The following is a 25,045-nucleotide window of genomic DNA, read 5'->3' as shown; positions in this document are numbered from 1 at the left end:
AACACAAACTTACTGCTGACACCCTCTCCACTCTGTCGTGGGGGCTCTACTTCTATAAGCGTTTAATAAAACAGGTTCTGTAGAAATCTGTGTGGAATCAGTGAATTGGTGTAAAAGGAGTGCGCTCTTTCACGCTATAGTAGGATCTTGGGCCTCTGCACGGTTCTTTATACCTGGGACTAACATTGACCTGTAAGGCTGAGTTCACACTTGAGTTATTTGGTTAGTTTTGGCCCCTCAATGCTTAGGAGGAAAGACATCAGCAGTGATCTTAGAGAAGCAAATTTAAAGGGGTTCTGCACTTTGTTTAAACTGATGATCTATTCTCTGGATAGATCATCAGCTTCTGATCGGCGGGAGTCCGACACCCAGGACCCCTGCCGATCAGCTGTTTTAGAAGGCAGCGGTGCTCCAGCAGCGCCGCGGCCTTCTAGCTGTTTACCGCTTGCCCAGTGACGTCACGACTAGTATCACTGGCCTGGGTACGGCTAAGTTCCATTCAAGTGAACGGAGCTTAGCCCTGCCTAGGCCAGTTGATACAAGTCGTGACGTCACTGGGCCAGCGGTAAACAGTGAGAAGGCCGCGGCGCTGCTGGAGTGCCGCTGCCTTCTAAAACAGCTGATCGGCGGGGGTCCCAGGTGTCAGACTCTCGCCGATTAGAAGCTGATGATCTATCCAGAGAATAGATCATCAGTTTAAACAAAGTGCAGAACCCCTTTAAATCATTCTGCACCGAAAAAGATTATTCACAAGTGAAAAACATCCAAGACAGCTTATAACCTTCTCAGTAGTGGACGATTCAGCAAATTCACACTATGGTCAGACAGTGCAATGATCAGAGAAACTGCAAAAACTCAGTCTACTCAAGTCTACTTTCACACTCGCGTTTTGGTGTTCCGTTTGTGAGATCCGTTCGGGCTCTCACAAGCGGTCCAAAACGGATCAGTTTGCATTCTAATGCGTTCTGAATGGAAAAGGATCCGCTCAGAATGCATCAGTTTGCATCAGTTCAGTCTCCATTTCGCTTTGGAGGCGGACACCAAAACGCTGCTTGCCGTCCTGGGATGCGGATCCAGCATGACCCCCAATGTATGTCAATGGGTACGGATCCGTTTTCACTGACACAATCTGGCACAATAGAAAACGGATCCGTCCTTCATTGCCTTTCAATGGTGTTCAAGACGGATCCGTCTTGGGTATGTTAAAGATAATACAAACGGATCCGTTCTGAACGGATACAGACGGTTGTATTATCTGAACGGATCCGTCCATGAAAAAAACGCTTCAGTTTCGTCCCCATTCATTGTCAATGAGGACAAAACATAACTGATCAGAACAGAATGCTCCAAAATGCGCAACATGTTGTAGTTTGCTTTCCGTCCTGGGATGCGGAGCAAGACGGATCCGGCATGACCCCCAATGGGTCAATTGGGACGGATCCGTTTTCTCTGCCACAATCTGCCACAATAGAAAACGGATCCGTCTCCATTGACTTTCAATGGAGTTAATGACGGATCTGTTTTGGCTATGTTAAAGATAATACAACCGGATTCGTTCATAATGGATGCAGACGGTTGTATTATCAGTAATGGATCCAGCAAAAACGCTAGTGTGAAAGTAGCCTTAGACTCTATAGGCCTCAGCATGTTAAACATACAATTAGAAGTTGCCAAAAGAAAGCCTCTTCTTTCTAAAAAGAACATGGCAGTATGTAAAACATCTGAACTACTTATGCATTAGCATTATGTCAGTGTTATACAATACATTCCAGAACTGTATGGCCCCTTTCACATGAGCGAGTTTTCCACAAGGGTGCGATGCGTGACGTGAACGCATAGCACTCGCACTGAATCCTGACCCATTCATTTCAATGGGTCTGTGTACATGAGCTTTTTTTTACACATCAGTTCTGCATTGCGTGAGAATCGCTGAATGTTCTATATTCTGCGTTTTTCACGCAGCCCTGACCCCATCGAAGTGAATGGGGCTTCAGTCCGGGTGCAATGAGTTTTTCACTGATCGCTAGGAGATGTTGTTTGTAAACCTTTAGTTTAGATTGCACCCGCGTGGAAAAAAAATTAAACACTGAATGCAAATGCAGACAAACTGACTGAACTTGCTTGCCAAATGGTGCGAGTTTCACTGAACGTACCCTGAAAGTGTGAAAAAAGGCCTAAGGCCTCATGCACACGACCGTTGTGTGCATCCGTGGCCGTTGTGCCGTTTTCCGTTTTTTTTCACGGACCCATTGACTTTCAATGGGTCCGTGGAAAAATCGGAAAATGCACCGTTTGGCAGCCGCATCCGTGAGCCGTGTTTCCTGGCCGTGAAAAAAATATGACCTGTCCTATTTTTTTCACGGCCAACGGTTCACGGGCCCATTCAAGTCAATGGGTCCGTGAAAGAACACGGATGCACACAAGATTGGCATCCGTGTCCGTGATCCGTGGCCGTAGGTTTTAGTTTCATACAGACGGATCCGAAGATCCGTCTGCATAAAAGCTTTTTCAGAGCTGAGTTTTCACTTCGTGAAAACTCAGATCCGACAGTATATTCTAACACAGAGGCGTTCCCATGGTGATGGGACGCTTCTAGTTAGAATACACTACAAACTGTGTACAAGACTGCCCCCTGCTGCCTGGCAGCACCCGATCTCTTACAGGGGGATATGATAGTACAATTAACCCCATCAGGTGCGGCACCTGAAGGGGTTAATTGTACTATCATATCCCCCTGTAAGAGATCAGGGCTGCCAGGCAGCAGGGGGCAGACCCCCCCCTCCCCAGTTTGAATATCATTGTGCGGCCCCCCCCTCCCCTGTTGTTAACTCGTTGGTGGCCAGTGTGCGCACCCCCCTCCCTCCCTCCCTCTATTGTTTTAATACATTGGGGCCAGTGTGCGCGCGCCCCCCCAACCCCCCCCTCCCTCCCTCCCTCTATTGTAATAATAGCATTGGGGCCAGTGTGCAGTTGAACTCAATGGCTTAATATCTTCATAATCGAGACGGGACTCATCGCTACATTAGCCATTCACTGGGTTCAGAGCGTAAAGGTGCATCAGGAGGCGCGCTCACCCCCCCCCCCCCGGCAGAGACAGACCCCAGGGCTGCACTGGTACCTGGGCATCAGCGTTACTTGCTTTACATCGCATCGTGGTATAGAACACCCCCCCCCCCCGATCATCGGTGGCAGCGGAGTAGAAGATTTTCATACTTACCTGGCTGCTGGCTGCTGCGATGTCTGCGTCCGGCCGGGAGCTCCTCCTACTGGTAAGTGACAGCAATGCGCCGCACAGACCTGTCACTTACCAGTAGGAGGAGCTCCCGGCCGGACACAGAGATCGCAGCAGCCAGGTAAGTATGAATGCTTCTACTGCCGCTGCCACCGATGATCGGGGGGGGGCACACTGGCCCCAATGCTATTATTACAATAGAGGGAGGGAGGGGGGGGGTTGGGGGGGCGCGCACACTGGCCCCAATGCTATTATTACAATAGAGGGAGGGAGGGGGGAAGGGGTTGGGGGGGCGCGCACACTGGCCCCAATGCTATTATTACAATAGAGGGAGGGAGGGAGGGGGGTGCGCACACTGGCCACCAACGAGTTAACAACAGGGGAGGGGGGGCCCACTGGCCACCAATGAGTTAAAAACAGGGGGGGGGGTCTGCCCCCTGCTGCCTGGCAGCACCTGCCAGGCAGCAGGGGACAGTCATGTACACAGTTTTTTTGTATATTCTAACCTGAAGCGTCTCCATCACCATGGGAACGCCTCTGTGTTAGAATATACTGTCGGAAATGAGTTTCACGATGTAGCTCATATCCGACAGTATATTCTAACATAGAGGCGTTCCCATGGTGATGGGGACGCTACAAGTTAAAATATACCATCGGATTGGAGAAAACTCCAATCCGATGGTATAACAGAACTCCAGACTTTACATTGAAAGTCAATGGGGACGGATCCGTTTGAAATGGCACCATATTGTGTCAACATCAAACGGATCCGTCCCCATTGACTTGCATTGTAATTCAGGACGGATCCGTTTGGCTCCGCACGGCCAGGCGGACACCAAAATGACTTTTTTTTCATGTCCGTGGATCCTCCAAAAATCAAGGAAGACCCACGGACGGAAAAACGGTCACGGATCACGGACCCACGGACCCCGTTTTGCGGACCGTGAAAAAAAACGTCCGTGTGCATGAGGCCTAAGGGTTACATTGCATCATAAATCAATATAATGCTATACGACCCCGGCAGTGCTGAGAGTTCAGGACGGGAGCTGACGGATACTCACTCCGAGTCTGGAGCGTGACACTCGCTTGTGTGAAACCAACCTAAGGGGTTCTTTGGGAATTAATTAAAATTACTGAAAATACCTAAATATTACTTTATTATATTTAATATAATATATTTATGTATAAAATATTCCCAAATGGCATATATTACCGTATTTATAATGGCTCATTTTTTCTAGGGAGCAATCATCAAAGGAATGGGCTCTGCCATATTATCACACACAAAACCTGTCCTAATCTCACAGCAGGACAGGCTACTTCAGAGCAGTGAGCTAAAGAGCTGTCTCAGCCCTTCTCCCTGTTCTGATTGTCATGAATTAACCCCTCCTCACATACAGATGTAACTGTATGTCCAGACTGCATGTGAGTTTCTGCAAACGGACATATAGTTACTGTTACTTTATAGTGTCCCAGCAGTGGAGTCTCTTTTGTCCCGGACAGAGGAGACTCAGGACCAGCTCGCAAGGGATCAGAGTGGTCCCTTGTCAGCGATCTCTCTGTACAGCCTAGCCAGTCAGAGTGTACTTGGGCTGTAAATGCAGTTTGAAGGCTCTGATCTCAACAGTTCATAACCATGAAGATTAGAGTGCCCTCTGCAGCCCCCTCAGTCTGCCTGCCACCCGTGCCATTAAAATATTCTTGATGGCAGCAGGTATCAGCTGTAACATACAGCTGACACTCTGCTGCATCAGCACAACAGAGGCATTTGAGCTCCCTCTCTCCCTCAGTGGGCTGCAGCGTTGCAAAGGCAGAGTCCCGGTGGTTGGCATGGCAACCAGGGGCCTTTTATATTTATAAATAGATATTTTTCCCCATATCTGCTCATTTATAATAAAAAAATAAAAATAAAAATAAACTACACATAATTGGTTTTGCCGCATCCATAATTACCTGATCTATAAAAGTATCATGTTATTTATACCTCGTGGTGTGAACGTCATGAACAAAAAAAATTTAAAAGCAATGATGGAATTGCTGATTTTGTCAACTCTCCTCATCCGAAATTGAATAAAAAGTGATCAAAAACTCATATGTACCCCAAAATGGTACAAATGAAAACTACAACCCGTCCCGCAAAAAAACAAGCCCTCAGAGAGCTACATTAGCGGAAAAAGAAAAATGTTATGGATGTTGGTATATAGCGATGCAAATATTACTTATTTTTAATAAAAAAATATATTTTATGATGCAGGAGTAGTAAAAGATGAAAAAAAAACTATATAAAAGTAGGTATCACCATAATCATATCGACAAAATTAAGTTATCATGTCATATATACTGCATGGAGAAAACCATTTAAAAAAAACACTGACAGAATCGCAATTTTTGCCCACCTCACCTCCCCAAAAAAAAGAAATAAAAAGCATTCAAAAAAGTTACATGTACCCCAAAATTATACTAATAAAAACTACAACTTGTCCCTCTAAAAAGCTATGGCTCTTAAAAACCATATCAGCAAATTTCAGATGCCGTTCACTTATCATTTTCTGTGCCTGTTTTTGGCGTAGAAAATTACTTAAATCTATGCCATGAAGGGAGTCGGTGTAGATTGAAGCAAGTCGCACAGCATCAAGCGGCAGCGCAGGGTTAATAAGACCGGCGTCTAAGGGCTCTTTCACACTTGCGTTCTTTTCTTCCGGCATAGAGTTCCGTCGTCGGGGCTCTATGCCGGAAGAATCCTGATCAGTTTTATCCTAATGCATTCTGAATGGAGAGAAATCCGTTCAGGATGCATCAGGATGTCTTCAGTTCCGGAACGGAATGTTTTTTGGCCGGAGAAAATACCGCAGCATGCTGCGCTTTTTGCTCCGGCCAAAAATCCGGAACACTTGCCGCAAGGCCGGATCCGGAATGAATGCCCATTGAAAGGCATTGATCCGGATCCGGCCTTAAGCTAAACGTCGTTTCGGCGCATTGCCGGATGCGACGTTTAGCTTTTTCTGAATAGTTACCATGGCTGCTGGGACGCTAAAGTCCCGGCAGCCATGGTAAAGTGTAGTGGGGAGCGGGGGAGCAGTATACTTACCGTCCGTGCGGCTCCCGGGGCGCTCCAGAGTGACGTCAGGGCGCCCCAGGCGCATGGATGGCGTGATCGCATGGCACGTCATCCATGCGCATGGGGCGCTCTGATGTCATTCTGGAGCGCCCCGGGAGCCGCACGGACTGTAAGTATACCGCTCCCCGCTCCCCACTACTACTATGGCAACCAGGACTTTAATAGCGTCCTGGCTGCCATAGTAACACTGAAAGCATTTTGAAGACGGATCCGTCTTCAAATGCTTTCAGTTCACTTGCGTTTTTCTGGATCCGGCGTGTAATTCCGGCAAGTGGAGTACACGCCGGATCCGGACAACGCAAGTGTGAAAGAGGCCTAAAATGCCAGTCTTAATAAATGACCCCAGAAATCTTTAAATTTCACCTCCATTTTGCTTTAATTTCTGTGGGACACCTAAAGGGTTAGCAATATGGAAAATGAAAAGTGTAATCGGTTTCTATGGGCAACTAGGCCAGTTTTCCTTTAGACCAGTTTTGATAAATCTCCCCCAATGTGTCACGAGAAAACAATCTCAGACTGTCCTAGATAAGTAAAAGCGTTTCGAAGTTATTACCAGTTAAAGTGACACATGTCAGATTTGAAAAATGGGGCTTCGACATTTGGAACAAACTGGCTTCTGCCTGAAAGGATTAAGATTCTACACACGGCGGATAACATAGCTTATAACATCTACAGCTGTGTGTGCTGGAACAAAGTGAAAGTACAGAGAAGACGGAAAGGTGGGGCGTGTGGCTAATGAGCAGCAGCGCTTCTGTGCACTCTGCTACATTACCACAGCCCCACAGGAGTCTTCAGTATCTGATCGGTGGGGGATCGCCACCCAGGACCCCCATCGATCACCTGTTTGAGAAGGCTCTATGACCTTCTCCCTGCTCACCAAGCACAGTGCTATCCATTTGATAGCGGCTATTAGGGAAGAGCAAATAAATTTCGGATGTTGATTCGCATTAAACTTTATTTAAATACTGTATGGAGCAAGCGCGAGACTTCGCCAAGTAATAACTGCGGCTCATTTGAGCCAATACATTCTAATACTGTATGAAGCGCTCTTTCCGTACAGTATTTAAACAAAGTTTTATGCAAATTAACTTCGGATGAAGCATCTGAAATCGATTTGCTCATCCCTAACGGCTATGCTTGGTATCACAACTCAGCCCTATTCACTTCAATAGGGCTAAGCAGCGCCTAGGCCATGTGACTGATGAACGTAACATCACATGGCCTAGGGAAAGCGGAAAGAAGGCTGTGGCTCTACTGCGAGTGCTGGTGCCTTCCCAAACAGCTGATCATGGGGGTCCCGGGTTTTAGGCCCCCATCGATCAGATACTGATGACCTATCCAGAGGATAGGTCATCAGTCGTTTGGTCTCCGAATACCCCTATGATGTCCCCACTGTGGCTCACCTGCAATGTCCAATGCATCCTGCCCACTCAAGATATATGATATAATTAGGCAGGTTCCAGTCTTAGATTAATCCAACAGTTCAACTTAAATGGACTGACCACCTGAACATGGTCAGAGGTAACCCATAGCAGCCATGCCAAACATAAAGGATTCAGCTGTTCTTTGTAAGAGGAGCTAGGGCTATTTCCAACACTTGTATGAGCATGTGCCAATTTATAGTCCATGGTAGCGATCCGATACAGCTGGGAAGGACTGCACCCAATCTATACTCTCCTTGCCATATAGATGCAAAAGAATATCGAAATTCAGAAGCCAGGCAAGCAGATGGACATATAGTACAAAGCATCATTATCGAGATTGGACTAAAATTCAGGTTTGTGTTTTCCTTCATGTACTTGAATTGAACGTGTTTGTTTTCTAGAAGGCTCATTAGTTTTTTTACTTACCATAAGATGATACTTGTATATGTTTAGATAAGACAGACCTTATAGTTGGAATTGGTATTAGTGCAAACATCATTACGCCACGGGCTAAAAAAAAAAAAAAAGGAAAATTAGCTTTCAACTGGTTCAAAAATATAATAATGTGCCTTGAAACTGTATTTAGGTCACCATTCACTTGGGGCAAAGATTTCGTTTTTTCACTAGTCCTTTATTTAAATGCCAAGGCAGAGTGCCATATGGCTGCCCTTTTGGCGCTCAGCACTGAGGGCACATGCCCTGGTAGCCACCTTCAATCTACAACCCTGATGTGCCTCATTATTTTACTCTATTTTCAAAAAGTCTGCAAACGACACACTGGACGTATTAATTATTACTGATTTTTTTTATAAAAGACCCAGTTATCTGAAATTCAGTGTCACCCTTATTATTATTTGTTAACTCCTAATTGTTTGAAGCTTCAAGTTCAAAAACATGATATAAGTCTCTGTTCATGCAGTCCCCTCATAAGAGAAATGAAGTGCCCCAAGGGTGGTGTTAATTACAATAACATTTCTACTTACCTATAAAATATAAGAATGTCTTTCGCACAAATGCCATAATGAATACTCCAACCGAGAAGGATATTATGCCAATAAGAATCAGAGTGACATCCTTAAACCACCTGGATAAAATGAACACTGCTAAAAAGCTGGTGATAAATATCATGTAGCCAGCTGCATTAGCATAACCAATGTATTTAGGGTTGAAGCTAAAAGGTGTGTTCAGCAAAAAGAAAGAAAGCACGTCAACAGATCCGTCAACAGCAATATTGTACAATATGGCACTAGTGAAAAAAAGTGCGATAAAGCCTTGTGGTAGTGTCCCAAAGAATGATGACTCTTCACCTCTTTCTCCCAGAAGATTTGAACTTTCAGTAGGCTCTGCAGAGGAGGTACGTCGAAGATTTCCTGTATTGACCCCTGGGTTTCCATGCTGGGGTACTTTTAATACAAAAATAGCATACACTAAACAGAAGACATAAAGCAGAAGGCTGCATAATACTAAGGTTGTACCTTGGTGGCTTGTCATTTCCCAGCTCACAAAAATATGTCCAGAGGATAAACTACCAATAAAGCCAGCTATTCCATACACCAGCTCAATGACGATGAACTTCAGAGAGCGTCTCTGTTCTGATGAACCTTCAGAAGCCAAGGCTATAACACCAACCCAGTAGGTTGTGAACCATCCTGTTATACCATTTATAGCAGCAGACCCAAACATTACTTCAATAGGCCACTCCAAAAGGATGACAGGCAACAAGAGGCTCCGGGATAGCAGGTACCCAAATAGTGGCACACATATGGTGACCTTCCTTCTCTGCCGGTCACCAATTTTAGCCAAAATATAGGCAGAAAGCAAAGGTGCTAATCTCAAGATGAAGTTGTGGATGATGAAGAAGTTTGATAAGTAGACCTGTAGTTTGTTGCTATCAGAGGTATTTAGAGATGCAATAGATTGGTTATAGTAATTTTTTACTGCAAAAAGCAGTGCGGTGTCATAGAAAGAGCTGGCCAACTCAGCTGCAGCAACTACTGGCTCAATCCAGGTCCTCACCTGCAGCATGGTTTATGTACCTGTGTCAGTCTGCCAGGCGATGAACGCGTATGGGCTTTGAATGAAGTAACTTCCTGGATGACAATCCAAATCCTGAATACAAGCTATGCCGCATCTGTATCTCTCAGACGATAAGTTTGTAATTGCACACACTGCGTAAAATCGACCAGATAACTGGCATACCCAAAGTAACTGGCACGTAATAAAAGGGACAAGCTAGCAGCAGATACTTCCTTATATCAGCTGAACTAATAAAATGTAGGCGGAACCAAGTTTTGTTTGCACTTTCCAGATCAGTTTAAGCAATGCAGGAACAGTGAGTTTCAAAATTGAGGAAACTGTTCAGAGATTAACCCTTAATCTTTACTCATATAACATATGCTCTGTTGGATCTGGTAATTTCTAATGATGCAGAGCTTGTTGGAAATGTTACTGTTCGAGAAACACTAGGTAATTATGACCACAATATATTTATATTCCCCCTACACTATAAGAAGCAAATTCTGTCAGGCAGAGCAAAAACACTGAATTTTAAAAAGGCTAATTTCCCTGGGTTGAGGGCAGCATTTCAGGGCATAGACTGGGAGCAGCTACTGTCACATAATTATACTGAGGATCAATGGGAGAGCTTTAAATCTACATTGAGTAATTGCACAAAAAAATGTATTCCTTTAGGTAACAAGTATAAATGGCTAAAATTACCCTCTCCCCCCCCCCCCCCCCCATGGATTACAGCTACTGTAAAAAGGGCAAAAAAAGACAAAAAAAAGGGCATTTAAAGAATACAAATCTGAGCGGTCAGCTGTAGAGTTTGAAGTTTACAAAGGGCTTCATAAAATCTGTAAAAAGGAGATAAAATTAGCAAAAAATACAAAACGAACAGCAGGTGGCAAAAGAGAGCAAAACAAACCCCCCAAAATTCTTTAAATATATAAATGCTAAAAAACCAAGGTCTGAGCAGGTAGGTCCCTAAATAATGGTAAAGGGGGGTTAGTCACCATAAGGAAAAGGCAGAGTTACAAGATTTTTTTTTAGCTCTGTATATACAAAAGAAGAGAAAGGAGCTGATATCTGTGGTGCTTGGGCTCTTAGTACATCCGGTAATACACTCAATTGGCTAACTGTAGATATGGTCCAAGATAAGTTAAATAAGGTAAATGTGAACAAGGCTCCGGGTGCAGATAGATTACCCAATAGACCTTAAAGAGCTCAGTTCAGTCATTGCTGTGCCCCTGTTTATAATTCTCTAGGTACTGGTACAGTGCCAAGTGATGTGGTGCCCATATTCAAAAAAGGATCTAGGTCCTCCACACGTACAGACGTGGACAAAATTGTTGGTACCCTTTGGTCAATGAAAGAAAAAGTCACAATGGTCACAGAAATAACTTTAATCTGACAAAAGTAATAATAAATTAAAATTCTATAAATGTTAACCAATGAAAGTCAGACATTGTTTTTCAACCATGCTTCAACAGAATTATGTAAAAAAATAAACTCATGAAACAGGCATGGACAAAAATGATGGTACCCCTAACTTAATATTTTGTTGCGCAACCTTTTGAGGCAATCACTGCAATCAAACGCTTCCTGTAACTGTCAATGAGACATCTGCACCTCTCAGCAGGTATTTTGGCCCACTCCTCATGAGCAAACTGCTCCAGTTGTGTCCGGTTTGAAGGGTGCCTTTTCCAGACTGCATGTTTCAGCTCCTTCCAAAGATGCTCAATAGGATTGAGGTCAGGGCTCATAGAAGGCCACTTTAGAATAGTCCAATTTTTTCCTCTTAGCCATTCTTGGGTGTTTTTAGCGGTGTGTTTTGGGTCATTGTCCTGTTGCAAGACCCATGACCTGCGACTGAGACCAAGCTTTCTGACACTGGCTAGTACATTTCTCTCTAGAATTCCTTGATAGTCTTGAGATTTCATTGTACCCTGCACAGATTCAAGACACCCTGTGCCAGACGCAGCAAAGCAGCCCCAGAACATAACAGAGCCTCCTCCATGTTTCACAGTAGGGACAGTGTTCTTTTCTTGATATGCTTCATTTTTTCGTCTGTGAACATACAGCTGATGTGCCTTGGCAAAAACTTCGATTTTTGTCTCATCTGTCCACAGGACATTCTCCCAGAAGCTTTGTGGCTTGTCAACATGTAGTTTGGCATATTCCAGTCTTGCTTTTTTATGATTCGTTTTCAACAATGGTGTCCTCCTTGGTCGTCTCCCATGTAGTCCACTTTGGCTCAAACAACGACGGATGGTGCGATCTGACACTGATGTTCCTTGAGCATGAAGTTCACCTTGAATCTCTTTAGAAGTCTTTCTAGGCTCTTTTGTTACCATTCGGATTATCCGTCTCTTAGATTTGTCATCAATTTTCCTCCTGCGGCCACGTCCAGGGAGGTTGGCTACAGTCCCATGGATCTTAAACTTATGAATAATATGTGCAACTGTACTCACAGGAACATCTAGTTGCTTGGAGATGGTCTTATAGCCTTTACCTTTAACATGCTTGTCTATAATTTTCTTTCTGATCTCTTGAGACAGCTCTTTCCTTTGCTTCCTCTGGTCCATGTCGAGTGTGGTACACACCATATCACCAAACAACACAGTGATTACCTGGAGCCATATATATAGGCCCAATGGCTGATTACAAGGTTGTAGACACCTGTGATGCTAATTAGTGGACACACCTTGAATTAACATGTCCCTTTGGTCACATTATGTTCTGTGTTTTCTAGGGGTACCATCATTTTTGTCCATGCCTGTTTCATGAGTTTATTTTTTTACATAATTCTGTTGAAGCATGGTTGAAAAACAATGTCTGACTTTCATTGGTTAACATTTATAGAATTTTAATTTATTATTACTTTTGTCAGATTAAAGTTATTTCTGTGACCATTGTGACTTTTTCTTTCATTGACCAAAGGGTACCAACAATTTTGTCCACGTCTGTAATTATAGACCAGTTAGTTTAACTTCTGTTGTGGGAAAAATGTTTGAAGGCATGTCCTACCTTTGCCACACATTTCTGAAGCCCCGTTTTGATACAGCAAATTATTGGCCGGAAGTGACTATTTTTGTAAAATCAGTGACCTATCGGGTCCCTTGCAGGTGAGCGAAGCCTCTTCTTCCGCTTCACAGGGAGCCCGGTGATGTCACCGTCAGCCTAAGTCATTATGCATAGTGCACGGAGGGGCGGTAACCAGGCTGGCAGACATTGCACTAAGCCATGCACCTCTGGTCCGGTGACATAGAGCTTTCTAATGAATGGAGGCAGATCACTATGCTACTTAGCGTAGAAAACTCCTCCCATGTAAAATATTGGCTAATAGGCAGAAGGCTGGAGAAAGGAGGAATTACTTTCACCAAAGTAATATATGTGCGGCTGGAGGCAGGATATGTATGAGGGGGGCGGATAGATGGAAGAGTGGACGATGTGCGGCAGGAGGATGAATATGTATGAGGGGGGCGGATAGATAGAGGAGTGGACGATGTGCGTCAGGAGAGAGAATATGTATGAGGGGGGCGGGTGCAGGAACGAGTTGAAAGACAGTAGAAACCAGGAGATGCTGCGCTGCGCTGGGAACCACAGTGCAGTGCGGCAGGAAGTCATCACACAAATAAACATCAATGTCAACAATCTGTTGGGGACTGTAGGAGCCTTGCAGTGTAAAAAACACATAAAAACATCGGGGGAACCTTGACTCGGCTAGTAATAGTGAGTAAACTATTTATTTTATTTATTTTTTATCCCGGACAACCCCTTTAATATTATAAATATTATTATAAGTGATAACCAGCATGGGTTTACCAAGGACAGTAGTTGTCAGACTAACCTGATTTGCTTTTATGAGGAGGTGAGTAGTAGCCTGGACAGAGGGGTGGCTGTGGATATAGTGTTTCTGGATTTTGAGAAGGCTTTTGACACTGTCCCTCATAGACATTTAATAGGTAAAGTAAGGTCTATAGGCTTGGAAAGTATAGTCTGTAATCAGGGCCGTCTTTAATATTGATTGGACCCGGGCAAAAATTTACTTGGGCCCCCTGGATCCCGCCTTCCCACACCTTAGCAGGCAATCACGCCTCCACCACAACACACACACAAAAAATCCACACACCTGGTAGAGTACAGTGAATGACTGTAAATACTTCTAGTTCTGAAGACTCCAGCGGTTCAGGATCAGTGCTCGGGGCAGCTGGGCTCAGGCTGGAAGTGGGCACCGCTCTGCAGGAAGGAGACCAGGGCTCAGCTCACCCTAGTGTTACAGTGCACCCCAGCACCCCACAGTATGCAGTATAGCACCCTATAGTATACAGCACCACACAGTATGCAGTTTAGCACCCCACACTATACAGTACCCCACAGTATATAGTAGAGCAGTATAGCAGCCCACAGTATACAGCACCTCACGGTATACAACACCTCACTGTATACAGCACCCCAAACTATACACGATACAGCCCCCCACACTATACAGTACAGCAGTATAGCACTCCACACTATACCGCACCCACAGTATACAGCCCCCCACACTATACAGTACAGCAGTATAGCACTCCCCCCCACTATACAGGCCCCCCCACACTATACAGGCCCCCCACAGTATACAGCCCACCATACAGTATACAGGCCACCACACAGTATACAGGCCACCCCCCCCCCCAGTATACAGCCCACCACACAATATACAGCCCATTACACAATATATAGCCCACCACACAATATACAGCCCACCACACAGTATACAGCCCACCACACAGTATACAGCACCCCACTATACAGTAGTTTACAGTATATTAACATAACAGGCCCTGTCACCTTTTTCTGATGTAATCTTTACACAAAAAAGCTCCACAGTTAACTTCTGCAATACTCCACAGGACCTGTGATGACCTCATAGCCATGTGACCAGTAATTGCTAGGTTACTGGTCACATGGTAATGATGTCATTAAGGTCCTAGATCAAAACTTATTAAGGTCCTAGAATTAAGATCATTAACACAGTACGATCATGATGCCTGTGTAGCCGACAGCCTGACACCCGGGGCAGTAGCTAGCAGGGCTCAAGAGGCAGCTGCCTTGGGCCCCCCAGGAGCAACTGGGCCCAGGGCAGCTGCCCCTTTTGCCCCTTGGTAAAGACGGCCCTGTCTGTAATTGGATTGAAAACTGCCTGAAGGACCGTGTCCACAGAGTTGTGGTCAATGATTCCTATTCAGAATGGTCCTGGGTTATAAGTGGTGTACCCCAAGATTCAGTGCTGGGTCCTCTATTATTTAATTTATTTATTAATGATAGTGAGGACGAGATTAATAGCACCATTTCTATTTTTGCAGATGACTAAGCTATGTAGTACTGTACAGTCTGTGGAAGGTGTCCATAAACTACAAACTGACTTGAACATGCTGAGTGATTGGGCATCAACTTGGCAAATGAGGTTCAATGTGGATAAATGTAAAGTTATGCATCTTGGTAGTAATAATCTCTGGGCATCATATGTCCTAGGGGATGTGACACTGGGACAGTCACTTATAGAGAAGGATTTGGGTGTCCTTGTGGATGGTAGATTAAATTATAGTACACAATGTCAATCAGCTGCTTCTAAGGCCACCAGGATATTGTCATACATCAAACGAGGCATGGACTCGCGGGGCAGGGATGTAATATTACCACTTTACAAAGCGCTGGTGCGGCCTCATCTGGAATACGCAGTTCAGTTCTGGGCACCAGTCCATAGAAAGGACGCACTGCAGCTGGAAAATATACAGAGGAGACAGACTAAACTGATAAGGGGCATGGAGGGTCTTAGGCTACTTTCACACTTGCGTTTGGGCTTCCGCTTGTGAGTTCCGTTTGAAGGCTCGCACAAGCGGCCCCGAACGCATCCGTACGGCCCCAATGCATTCTGAGTGGATGCGGATCCGCTCAGAATGCCTCAGTCTGGCACCGTTTGACCTCCGTTCCGCTACAGCACCTGGCCGTGCGGAGCCAAACGGATCCGTCCAGACATACAATGTAAGTCAATGGGGACGGATCCGTTTGAAGTTGACACAATATGACTCAATTTCAAACGGATCCGTCCCCTATTGACTTTCAATGTAAAGTCTGGACGGTAACAGACCTGTTCAAGGGAATATAGTAGAATTAGGTCAATTTGCAAACAGATTTCACAGAGTTACCATTAATTCTAAGACGTAGCTTTTAATCATAATCATTAAAATATTGGACCCTTAAATACAGAAATCAACAATAAAGGCAAAAATAAATCAAAAAGACTGTATGTCGCTGGTCTCCTTAATTATAGGAGGGCAACCAAATAAGATGAATGGTCTAAAGGGGCAATATCCCTGCTGCTCCCCCTATTATGGTGGCCCTACCTATAAACGGAATAGCCGCCCCGATAGGAGCGATCCCGTGTCTCGTACCTCCTATGGTTCCCTGGAGGACCCTAATACGGGTGACAGATGATGCTATTCCTAATATGGAGACCTGGACTGGTCTATATATTATCCAAAAACAACAACCAGTGTATATAAGACACCCCCCGTGTGGTGGAGTATAAACCACCCCAGAAGCAATAGTGCACAGAAAAAAAGCATAAATTATGTGCTAAAATGTAAGTAAGGCGTTCCTACGCGTTTCGCCTTGTTTGTATTAGGCTCCTCAGGGGACAAAAACCAAGAACAGCGGAGTGTCCTACACCATAGACGATAGAACTAAAAAGTAAAGATACAAAGGAATATATACGTGACCACGGTACATTTCACTCATCTGAAACAGTGATCACTGATTCTGGACTCACATATAGGTAAATTATATTTCTATGCAACTGGATACACCAGGATTATAGATATAGGGACTTTATCACATGCCACACATTACGGCGATACTGATGACAGCACCTTTTATATTGCCGTCCATCTATTCAAACACTGTCAAATGGATGCACATTAGTATAGCCTCCTAACTTCTCTACATGTTAACTGCCGGTTGAGGAAAGATAGCACAACCTGTATGTCTAATTTAAATACATTAGATAATAGTGTTTATAGTGGTGTTCACATGGGAGGTAGTTGATGTCAGTACATGTGAAACACCAAGCATGTTTAGACAATGTGGCTGATAGCAGGTGAAAATAGGACTTATAAAGAGTAGGAGGACTTGCGTATCCAGTGAGATGCCCGGATGTGGTGGGTAGCTCTGAAGAGTGGTGGTGTCACTGAGAGGAGGCTGGTAGTGCAGGCTCTGGGCGTCCCGGCGTGTCCGCTGTGTAGATGAAGCCGCGGGTCCAATATTTTAACAACTTTCAGACTTAGAATTTTTACTGAAATATAATGCAGACGGATCCGTTCTGAACGGATCCCATCGTCTGCATTATAGGAGCGGATCCGTCTGTGCAGACACCAGACGGATCCGCTCCAAACGCAAGTGTGAAAGTAGCCTTAGTTATGAAGAAAGTTCAAAATAATTGAATTTATTTAGTCTTGAGAAGAGACGTGTAAGGGGGGCCATGATTAACCTATACGAATTTATAAATGGGCCATACAAGAAATACGGCGAAAAACTGTTCCATGTAAAATGCCCTCAAAAGACAAAGGGGCGCTGCCTTTGAATGGAGAAGAAAAAGTTCAGTCTCCAGAAGAGTCAAAACTTCTTTACTGTAAGAACTGTGAATCTGTGGAATAGACTTCCCCAGGACGTGGTCACAGCAGGAACAGTGGACAGTTTTAACAAGGGTTTAGATGAATTCTCATAAGTAAACAACATTAATGCTTACGAAAACGTGTTGAAATCTGAGTCTCATTTTCTTTCTAGGATTTGCGTCCCCACCTATCCCTTGGTTGAATTTGATGGACTTATGTCTTTTTTCAACCGTATTAACTACCATATGTAACTATGTTTTAAAGGCAGTCTTCCACTCGTCGCCCTCCTGGATCCTTATCAAATTGTAGGCGCGTCACAAAGCCATACGTATCTGTCTGCGATGGCTAGATAAGTTTGGAGTATAAATTAGGATTTCATCCAGATAAACAATTACACAGGTGTACAGGAGGGCTCGGAAGATGTCATTCACAAAGTCCTGGAAGATTGCTGGGGCATTGCTGAGCCCAAAGGGCATGACCAATTACTTGTGTTAAAGGCGGTCTTCCACTCATTGCACTCCTGGATCCATATAAAATTGTAGGCGCCTCACAAATCCAGCTTGGAAAAAACTCTGGCACCCTGCAGCTGATCAAATAGTTCAGAGATTAGAGGTATGAGATCTATTTTTGACAGTGATCTTGTTCAATCCCCGATAATCAATACAGGGTCGGAGGGATCCATCTTTCTTTTTTATGAAGTAAAACCAGGCTCTAGCCGGAGATGAGGACTTTCAGATGAAAGCTCACTCCAGGTTCTCTTTAATGAATTCAGACATGGCTTGGGTCTCAGGTACCAAGAATGGATATACACGACCTCTAGGGGGAGTAGTTCCTGGAAAAAGATCAATAGGGCAATTGTATGGACGGTTGGGTGGCAAGACCTCTGCCTCCTTCTTGTCAAATACATCAGCAAACTGATGGTAGGCAGATTCCAGGCCTTCCAAATTGCCCTTTGGTGAAGCCGAATATGCTTTACAGTCTCTCAAGCAACTCTTCTCCTGGGTGCATGCTCTTTTGGAATGAGAGCTGTCCTCTCTCAGAAGGGCATAAGTGGCACTGGCTACTTCTTGAAGGCCCTCTCTGTGGCAGAATGGAATTATTCTATTGGTGACAGGGAGTAGCTTGCTATCAAGTTGGCCCTTGAAGAGTGGCATCATCTGTTGGAGAGTGCCTTTCATCCTGCCATTATTTATACTGACCACAAGAACTTAACTTATCTGCAGGTAGATCAATGACTCAACCCTCACCAATCCAGTGGTCATTATTCTTTGCATGCCTCAATTTCACTCTACATTTTTGTCCGATTGACAAGAATACCAAGGCAGATGTTCTTTTGATAGAAGAAAAGAGTTCCAGCAAATCATCAATACTGTCTCCATCATTCCTTTTGCTCCAGTTTAGCTGAAAGACATCCCACCTGGTACTTTACTTCCCATGATATAATTTGAAGCTGAAGTGAAATACATAGTCTGGGCTGCTATTCTAACATAACAGAGACAGAGGGGGAATGGGAGGCAGTAGGAAAATAAAAAATAGTGATTTGGAGTCCATACCTGAAGTATTACTCATGTATTACTGCAGATAATGGTCCAAAATTGTGACAGACTCCCTTTAAGGGTTCCTCTTCTTGTCTCTGCTGGAGTCCCTGCAGCTGATTCTACTATCAATAACTTTACCTAGATTTGGCAAGAAACCAAAACTTCTCTGCTTGCATGAAGAAGGCCGCTGATCGCAAGTGTAGGATTCCATCTCAATTTGCTCCTGGAACAAGGTCTAGCTTTCCACAAAAAACACCCTTGTACAAGTTTGCATCGTACTTCATTGACCCCTTTCTGCTGCTGAAACAGTTGAATCCAGTCTGTTACAAGCTGCGCTTTCCAGTCTCTTTATGTATGCCAAATTTATTCCATGTCTCCTTCCTCAAGATAGTGGTGTTCAAAAGGGATTTTCTGGAAATGATTTAAAATAGCCACAGGCAACCGGTCCTAGAATGTGAGGGTTGCCTCCACTTGCAGAACTGCATGGAGGGCCTCACACTACGCACTGGCAATTGGATGTACTAGACTTTGGTGAGCATACCTGTGTTAGGCTAACTGTTACAGCGCCATTACTCCACTTACCTTGCCTGGCGGCTCAGACCCGCCTCCTGCTGTCTTCTTTCCAGTGGGTTCAGCCACAAGGGTTAGTTCTAAAATTCCACCCAGGCTGCGGCCTGCTGGCCAGCTCATCATCTCCTTCTGTGCCTGTAGGGCACGCAACACTCCATCCAGCTCTTAAAGGGACAGCGCAACCTAATCTTCATCAGCCAATGGCTAGCAGTCCTGGGGTACTTTAAGCAACTTTCCCCGTGGGAGGGTGCCTGACCAATCTTTTTTTTTATATAAATATTTTATTTTTTCAATACAAAATTTTAAATCCATATTACATACTTGATATTATAAAAACCATAAGTCCGCCAATTCTAATCTGTGAACATAATTAACAATAATTTCAAGCAAGTATCCATAGCCGTGTTAGCAAAAAAGGAGAAAAAAAAAGAACAAATGGAGGTCTCCTGGTGGGGAAGGTGACATGACTACCCAACCTCCCTGGGTTAGTGGAAATAGCTGAGAGTTCCCAACATCCTTTAATGCCGTGAAGTCCCCCCTCCACCAATCTTGAGACCCTCCTATGCTGGATATACCTTCACATTCTTCATCAATAAAATAGATACAAAAACGCCTCACCTCACCCCTCCCACCCACCCCCCCACCTTGCAAAAAAAAAAAACGAAAGCGAAAAAAATAAATAGATAAGAGGAGTCCTAATTAGTTAGTCGTGTCCCAGTCTTTCCATAAGCTATTCCACTTTAAATAAGATTCACTTTTTCCACTAGGCTCAGCCAGTTGTTACAGTCTGGGGCGGAAGAGTAAAGCCAGGATCTCGAAATCAGGAGCCTAGCCAAAAACATCACCTTAATCAATAAATGACTTTTTATAGGTTGATAGTTAACCTCAGATAAGTCTCCCAGGACCCAGATCCTGGGAGACAAAGGAACAACAATTTTAAGTTTACACGCCAGATTCTTTTGGACCCGGCTCTAGTACCTACTCACCATTGGGCAGTCCCAGAACAGATGTAAATGATCTGCCTCGGGATCGCCACAGCGTGGACAGTCAGAGGAAGCCCTAAATCCTCTTCTATATAACCATGTGGGTGTCACATAAATTTTGTGCAAAATATTGAATTGTACCACAATGTGGTTAAAATTGTGTGAAACCAGTTTTAGGCTTTCCCCTATATTCTCCCAGTTTGGAGAGCCCACCTCTGAAAGAAGAGAGGACCAGGCTCTCTGTCCTGGGGAGAAAACATCAAAAAAAAAATTATGCATTAAGTGTCTATAACAGTGCGATAGTTTAATTCTCATAACAGTTTTCTTACTAATTAAGTCGTGTAAATATACAGGGGTATCTATAATAAAAAGGTGACTGTTCAAAGTGCTATAAAGTGCTAACCTCAGTTGAAAATATGCAAACCAAGCCACCTCACCTAACTTTGCCCTTAATTCCATAAGGGACAAGATTTGTCCACTACTAACTACTTGATGTAAGTACTGCACATTTTTGGTCCTCCAGTACTGGCGGCAGCTTGAGTCATTTAGATTAAGAAGTTTTGGGTTATGCCATAATGGGGTGCAAATAAGCGAGGCCTTAACTCCACACCAACTCCTTATGAGAGACCAAGTCTTCATAGCCATTCTGCAGAAAAATGTGTACCCGCTCAGTGTATTTAATAGATAATCAGATTCCAGTACGGTGAAAAAATCGGAAAAACCTGCATCCTTCACCACTTTACTGCAGAAGGGACTATTTTGCCAATCATTAAAAAGGCAGAGTTGGGAGGCCACAAAGTAGCCCCTAAAGTAGGGGAGGTTAAGACCTCCTCGACTATAGGGCATAGAAAAATATAGTGCCTTCAGTCTCACACGCTTCCTCCCCCATAATAAATCATTGAGTATCCGCTCTATCAGTCTGAAATACTTGTCTGGAATCCATATAGGCGAATTGCGGAGGACATAAAGAACCTGGGGGAGCACTACCATTTTTATCAATGAAATTCTGTCCGCTCTTGCTAGCAGAATTTTTTGCCATATCTTAATTTTCGCTCTTAACTTCGTCAACAAAGGAATCAAGTTAAGTTGTAGATATTCCTGAGGTTTAGCGGAAACTATTATACCCAGGTACTTTATTGAATCAGAGATCGTTAACTGATTATTAAATTCGCCTCGCAACTCGTCTATAGGGAGGAGGACGGTCTTCTCCCAATTGATCTCAAGTCCAGATAGATCGGAAAAGTGATCGACCAGGTCCATTATACGAGGGAGAGTGGTATCTGTTTGATGAATAAAAACCAAAATATCATCTGCATAAAGGGATACACGGTCATGCTTCCCCATTATGCCAAAACCAGCCACCTCCGGATCTTGTCTTATCATAACCGCTAAAGGCTCAATATAAATATTGAACAAAAGGGGAGAGAGGGGACAGCCCTGGCGAGTGCCTCTTCCCATAGTAAAGCTCTCTGTTATTAAATCATTGATCCTAATCCTGGCAACTGGGGAGTTATAAAGTAACTGAACCATCGCAATGAATCTTGGGCCAAAGCCCATTTTTTTCATTACCTCCCAGAGGAAAATCCACTCCACCCTGTCGAAGGCTTTGGTAGCGTCCAACGACAGGATGGAGCGGGCACCACGCCCCGGGGATTGAATATTCATAAATAACCTGTGCAAATTGTGAAGGGTGCCCCTATTCGGCATAAAGCCGTTTTGATCTGGGTGAATAATCGTGGGCATAACCCGCGAAAGCCTCCTAGCCAGGACTTTTGATAGTAGCTTAGCGTCGGTATTTAATAAGGATATTGGTCTATAGGAGCTCAGTTCTACCGGATCTTTATCCTTTTTTAGAATTAAAACAATGAGAGCCTCCATCATGGAATGTGGTAGTTTCCCACCCTGAGCTGCTTGGGAGAAAACCTCTAACAGCTGAGGGAGAATCACATCACTATACTTGCGATAGACCTCATATGGAAGGCCATCCGCCCCTGGCGATGAGTTCCCCGAGACAGACCCGAGGGCCTCCTGCAACTCAGTAAGAGACAGCTCCTCCTCCAGATATCCCCTTTGAGCTTCATTTAACATAGAAAGTGGAATTCTCTCTAGGAACCGCATCGCCAGCCCAGATGACAGACCAGAAGAGGATCTATATATCTGAGCAAAGTATTGTAAAAAGGTATTCCCAATTCCCTCTGGATCTGTTATGGTTTCACCCTCCGCATTACGGATTGAAATAATGGGTTGTTTTTTCTTGTCTTGTTGTGTAATTATTCTAGCTAAGAGCTTACCTGGACGTCCGGACTCGATAAAATAATTGAGCCCCTTGAAGAATACCCTATGGTTTGCTTTCTCTGTTACGTATTTCTCCAAAGAACAGCTAGCCTTCTGCATTCCTTCCCTATTGTACTCAGTAGGGTGGCTAGCATATCGCTCAGCTGTAAGTGCGGCAGTCTTAACCAACTCCTCCTCTTTCTTCCTAAATGTTCTCTTTGCTGCGGCAATCTCACTTACAAAGACCCCCCTCAAATATGCTTTAAAAGCGTCCCACACTGTGTTGATGCTGGCAGAGGGAAGATTCACCTCCCAAAAGGAGGACATCAGTAATTTCATTGACTGTAAATTGTCCATGATAGTGAGCCAATATGGATTCAACTTAAATCCTAGCCCCCTGGTATCCTTGTTCTTCCCGCTGCGAACCTCAACCAGTACGGGTGAGTGATCCGAGACTGTTCTTACTCCATATCGCATCTTACGGATATTGCTCAAGTTGCTCTCATTAGTAAATGCTAAATCGATCCTTGACATTGCTCTGCCCCCCCCTGCTCACACAGGAGTATACTCTCTTTCCTCCGCCAAAATATTCCCATAAATCCACCACTCCTAGCTCCGTGCAGAATTGGGGCAGCGGGGAATTACAGGGATTCCTCCCCCTTTCAGCATCTAATGAAAATCTATCTTTTTTAGGGTCAATGACCGCATTAAAATCCCCCATCAGGATTAAGCGGCATTCTGGTCTCTTTTCAAAAAAGAGCATTAACTGAAGCAATGGATACATTGAGAATGGCGGAAGAATATAAAAAAAAAGCTAAGATATAACTATCACCCTGCAGCATACCATGCAAGAAAATAAATCTACCCTGATCATCTATATAAGATTTTATAAGGGTAAAATCTATAGAGTTGTGGATAAGAACCGAAACACCCCTAGAGGAGCCACTAAAGGTAGAATGATACGATTGGGAGTGCCATCCCGTTGTCAAACGGAGCAAGGTTTCTTTGGTTAGATGAGTTTCTACTATACAGATAATTGCTGGGAGGTATCTTTTTAATGCATCCATGATTGCTTGTCTTTTAACTCTTTCCCCGAGTCCTCTGACGTTCCAAGCTACAATTCTAGTGGACATCCCTCAAGAAAGAAAAAAAGGAAAGAAGAAAAAAAAAATAAAAAAAACCCCCTGCAAGGTGGATTCCCCCCCCCCTTCTCTTGATCCGCCCGAACTAGTCAGCGAACCTCTAACCTCCGGCCGTTCTCCCCCAGCCTGGCCCCCCCCCTCCCCTATAACCAGTGGTGCACAATTTCAGATGCCCATTTGATCCATCCAATCTGATGCTTGTTGTGGTGTCTCAAAAAAAAGGGAAGTCCCATTGTGGATTACTCTTAATTTTGCTGGATACTGTAGAGAATATTTAATCTCCTTAACCGCCAGGCGTTTCTTTATCTCTACAAAATTTCTTCTTCTTTCCTGGGTCTGCCGCGCAAAGTCAGGAAAGAAGAGCAGTTTAGTGCCCTGGTATTCAATCGGTGTGCATTCTCTTGCTCTTCTCAAGATCATATCTCTATCCGCGGATAGTAGTAATTTGATCAAGATTGTACGCGGCGGTCTCCCTGGGGTAGGTTTCCCCCCTGGAATTCGGTGGGCTCTTTCTATTTGAAACATAGGAGAGAAATTATCGCTGCCAAGACTTTTCAAAACCACATCTTTAAGTTGTTCCTCTAGATGTCGGCCTTCAGCTCCTTCTGGAAAACCAATTATGCGAACGTTATTACGCCTTGACCTATTTTCTAGATCCTCTAACTTGTTTTGAAGTGCTTGGTTTTCTGAGGCAAGAAGCAGAGTTTTAGATTTTAACATGCCCATTTCAATTTGCAAAGAGTCAGCAATTTTCTCCACGCTAAGGACTCGATCCCGAATCTTTACTAGATCGCCTCTTATTAGTGAAATATCGCTCTGCACTGACCCCAATTGGGTGGACATTCCTTGCACTAGAGTGCCGTTGTTTTCCACAGCGCATAAGATTTTGTCCAAAACGGATGGATCATATTCTGTTCGCATTTGTGCAGAGAGACTTTCCTCGCCTACCTCCTGGTCTGACTCCTCCAGTCCATCCTCAGAAAGATCCTCGTTTTGGGAAATTTTAGCAATTTTTTTCACCTTGGCGGGAGGTTTAGTTTTAGCGGGGTTCTTTTCATTTAAAAAGGGTGATTTCAAAAACGTATAGATTTTATTCTCTGGGGTCTTG

The 25,045-nt window shown here is 44.2% G+C and overlaps 1 protein-coding gene across 1 annotated transcript in view; it reads right to left on the bottom strand.

Moving 5' to 3' along the window:
* LOC122931871 (thymic stromal cotransporter homolog) overlaps positions 1 to 10,004 on the bottom strand; it is a 46,285-nt gene extending 36,281 nt beyond the window's left edge. Inside the window, exons 1-2 of the mRNA XM_044285927.1 lie at positions 8,758 to 10,004; positions 8,201 to 8,284 (exon numbers count right to left, since the gene is read on the bottom strand). Of these exons, the coding sequence (XP_044141862.1) occupies positions 8,201 to 8,284; positions 8,758 to 9,799 (1,126 nt within the window). The 5' untranslated portion in view covers positions 9,800 to 10,004. The remainder of the gene's footprint in view (positions 1 to 8,200; positions 8,285 to 8,757) is intronic.
* Positions 10,005 to 25,045: the final 15,041 nt, after the last annotated feature.

The sequence above is a fragment of the Bufo gargarizans genome, chromosome 1 (genome assembly GCF_014858855.1).
Source record: "Bufo gargarizans isolate SCDJY-AF-19 chromosome 1, ASM1485885v1, whole genome shotgun sequence".
NCBI classification, from domain to species: domain Eukaryota; kingdom Metazoa; phylum Chordata; class Amphibia; order Anura; family Bufonidae; genus Bufo; species Bufo gargarizans.
The sequence above is the reverse complement of the archived record's forward strand: the minus strand, read 5'-3'. Positions and strand labels throughout refer to the sequence as shown.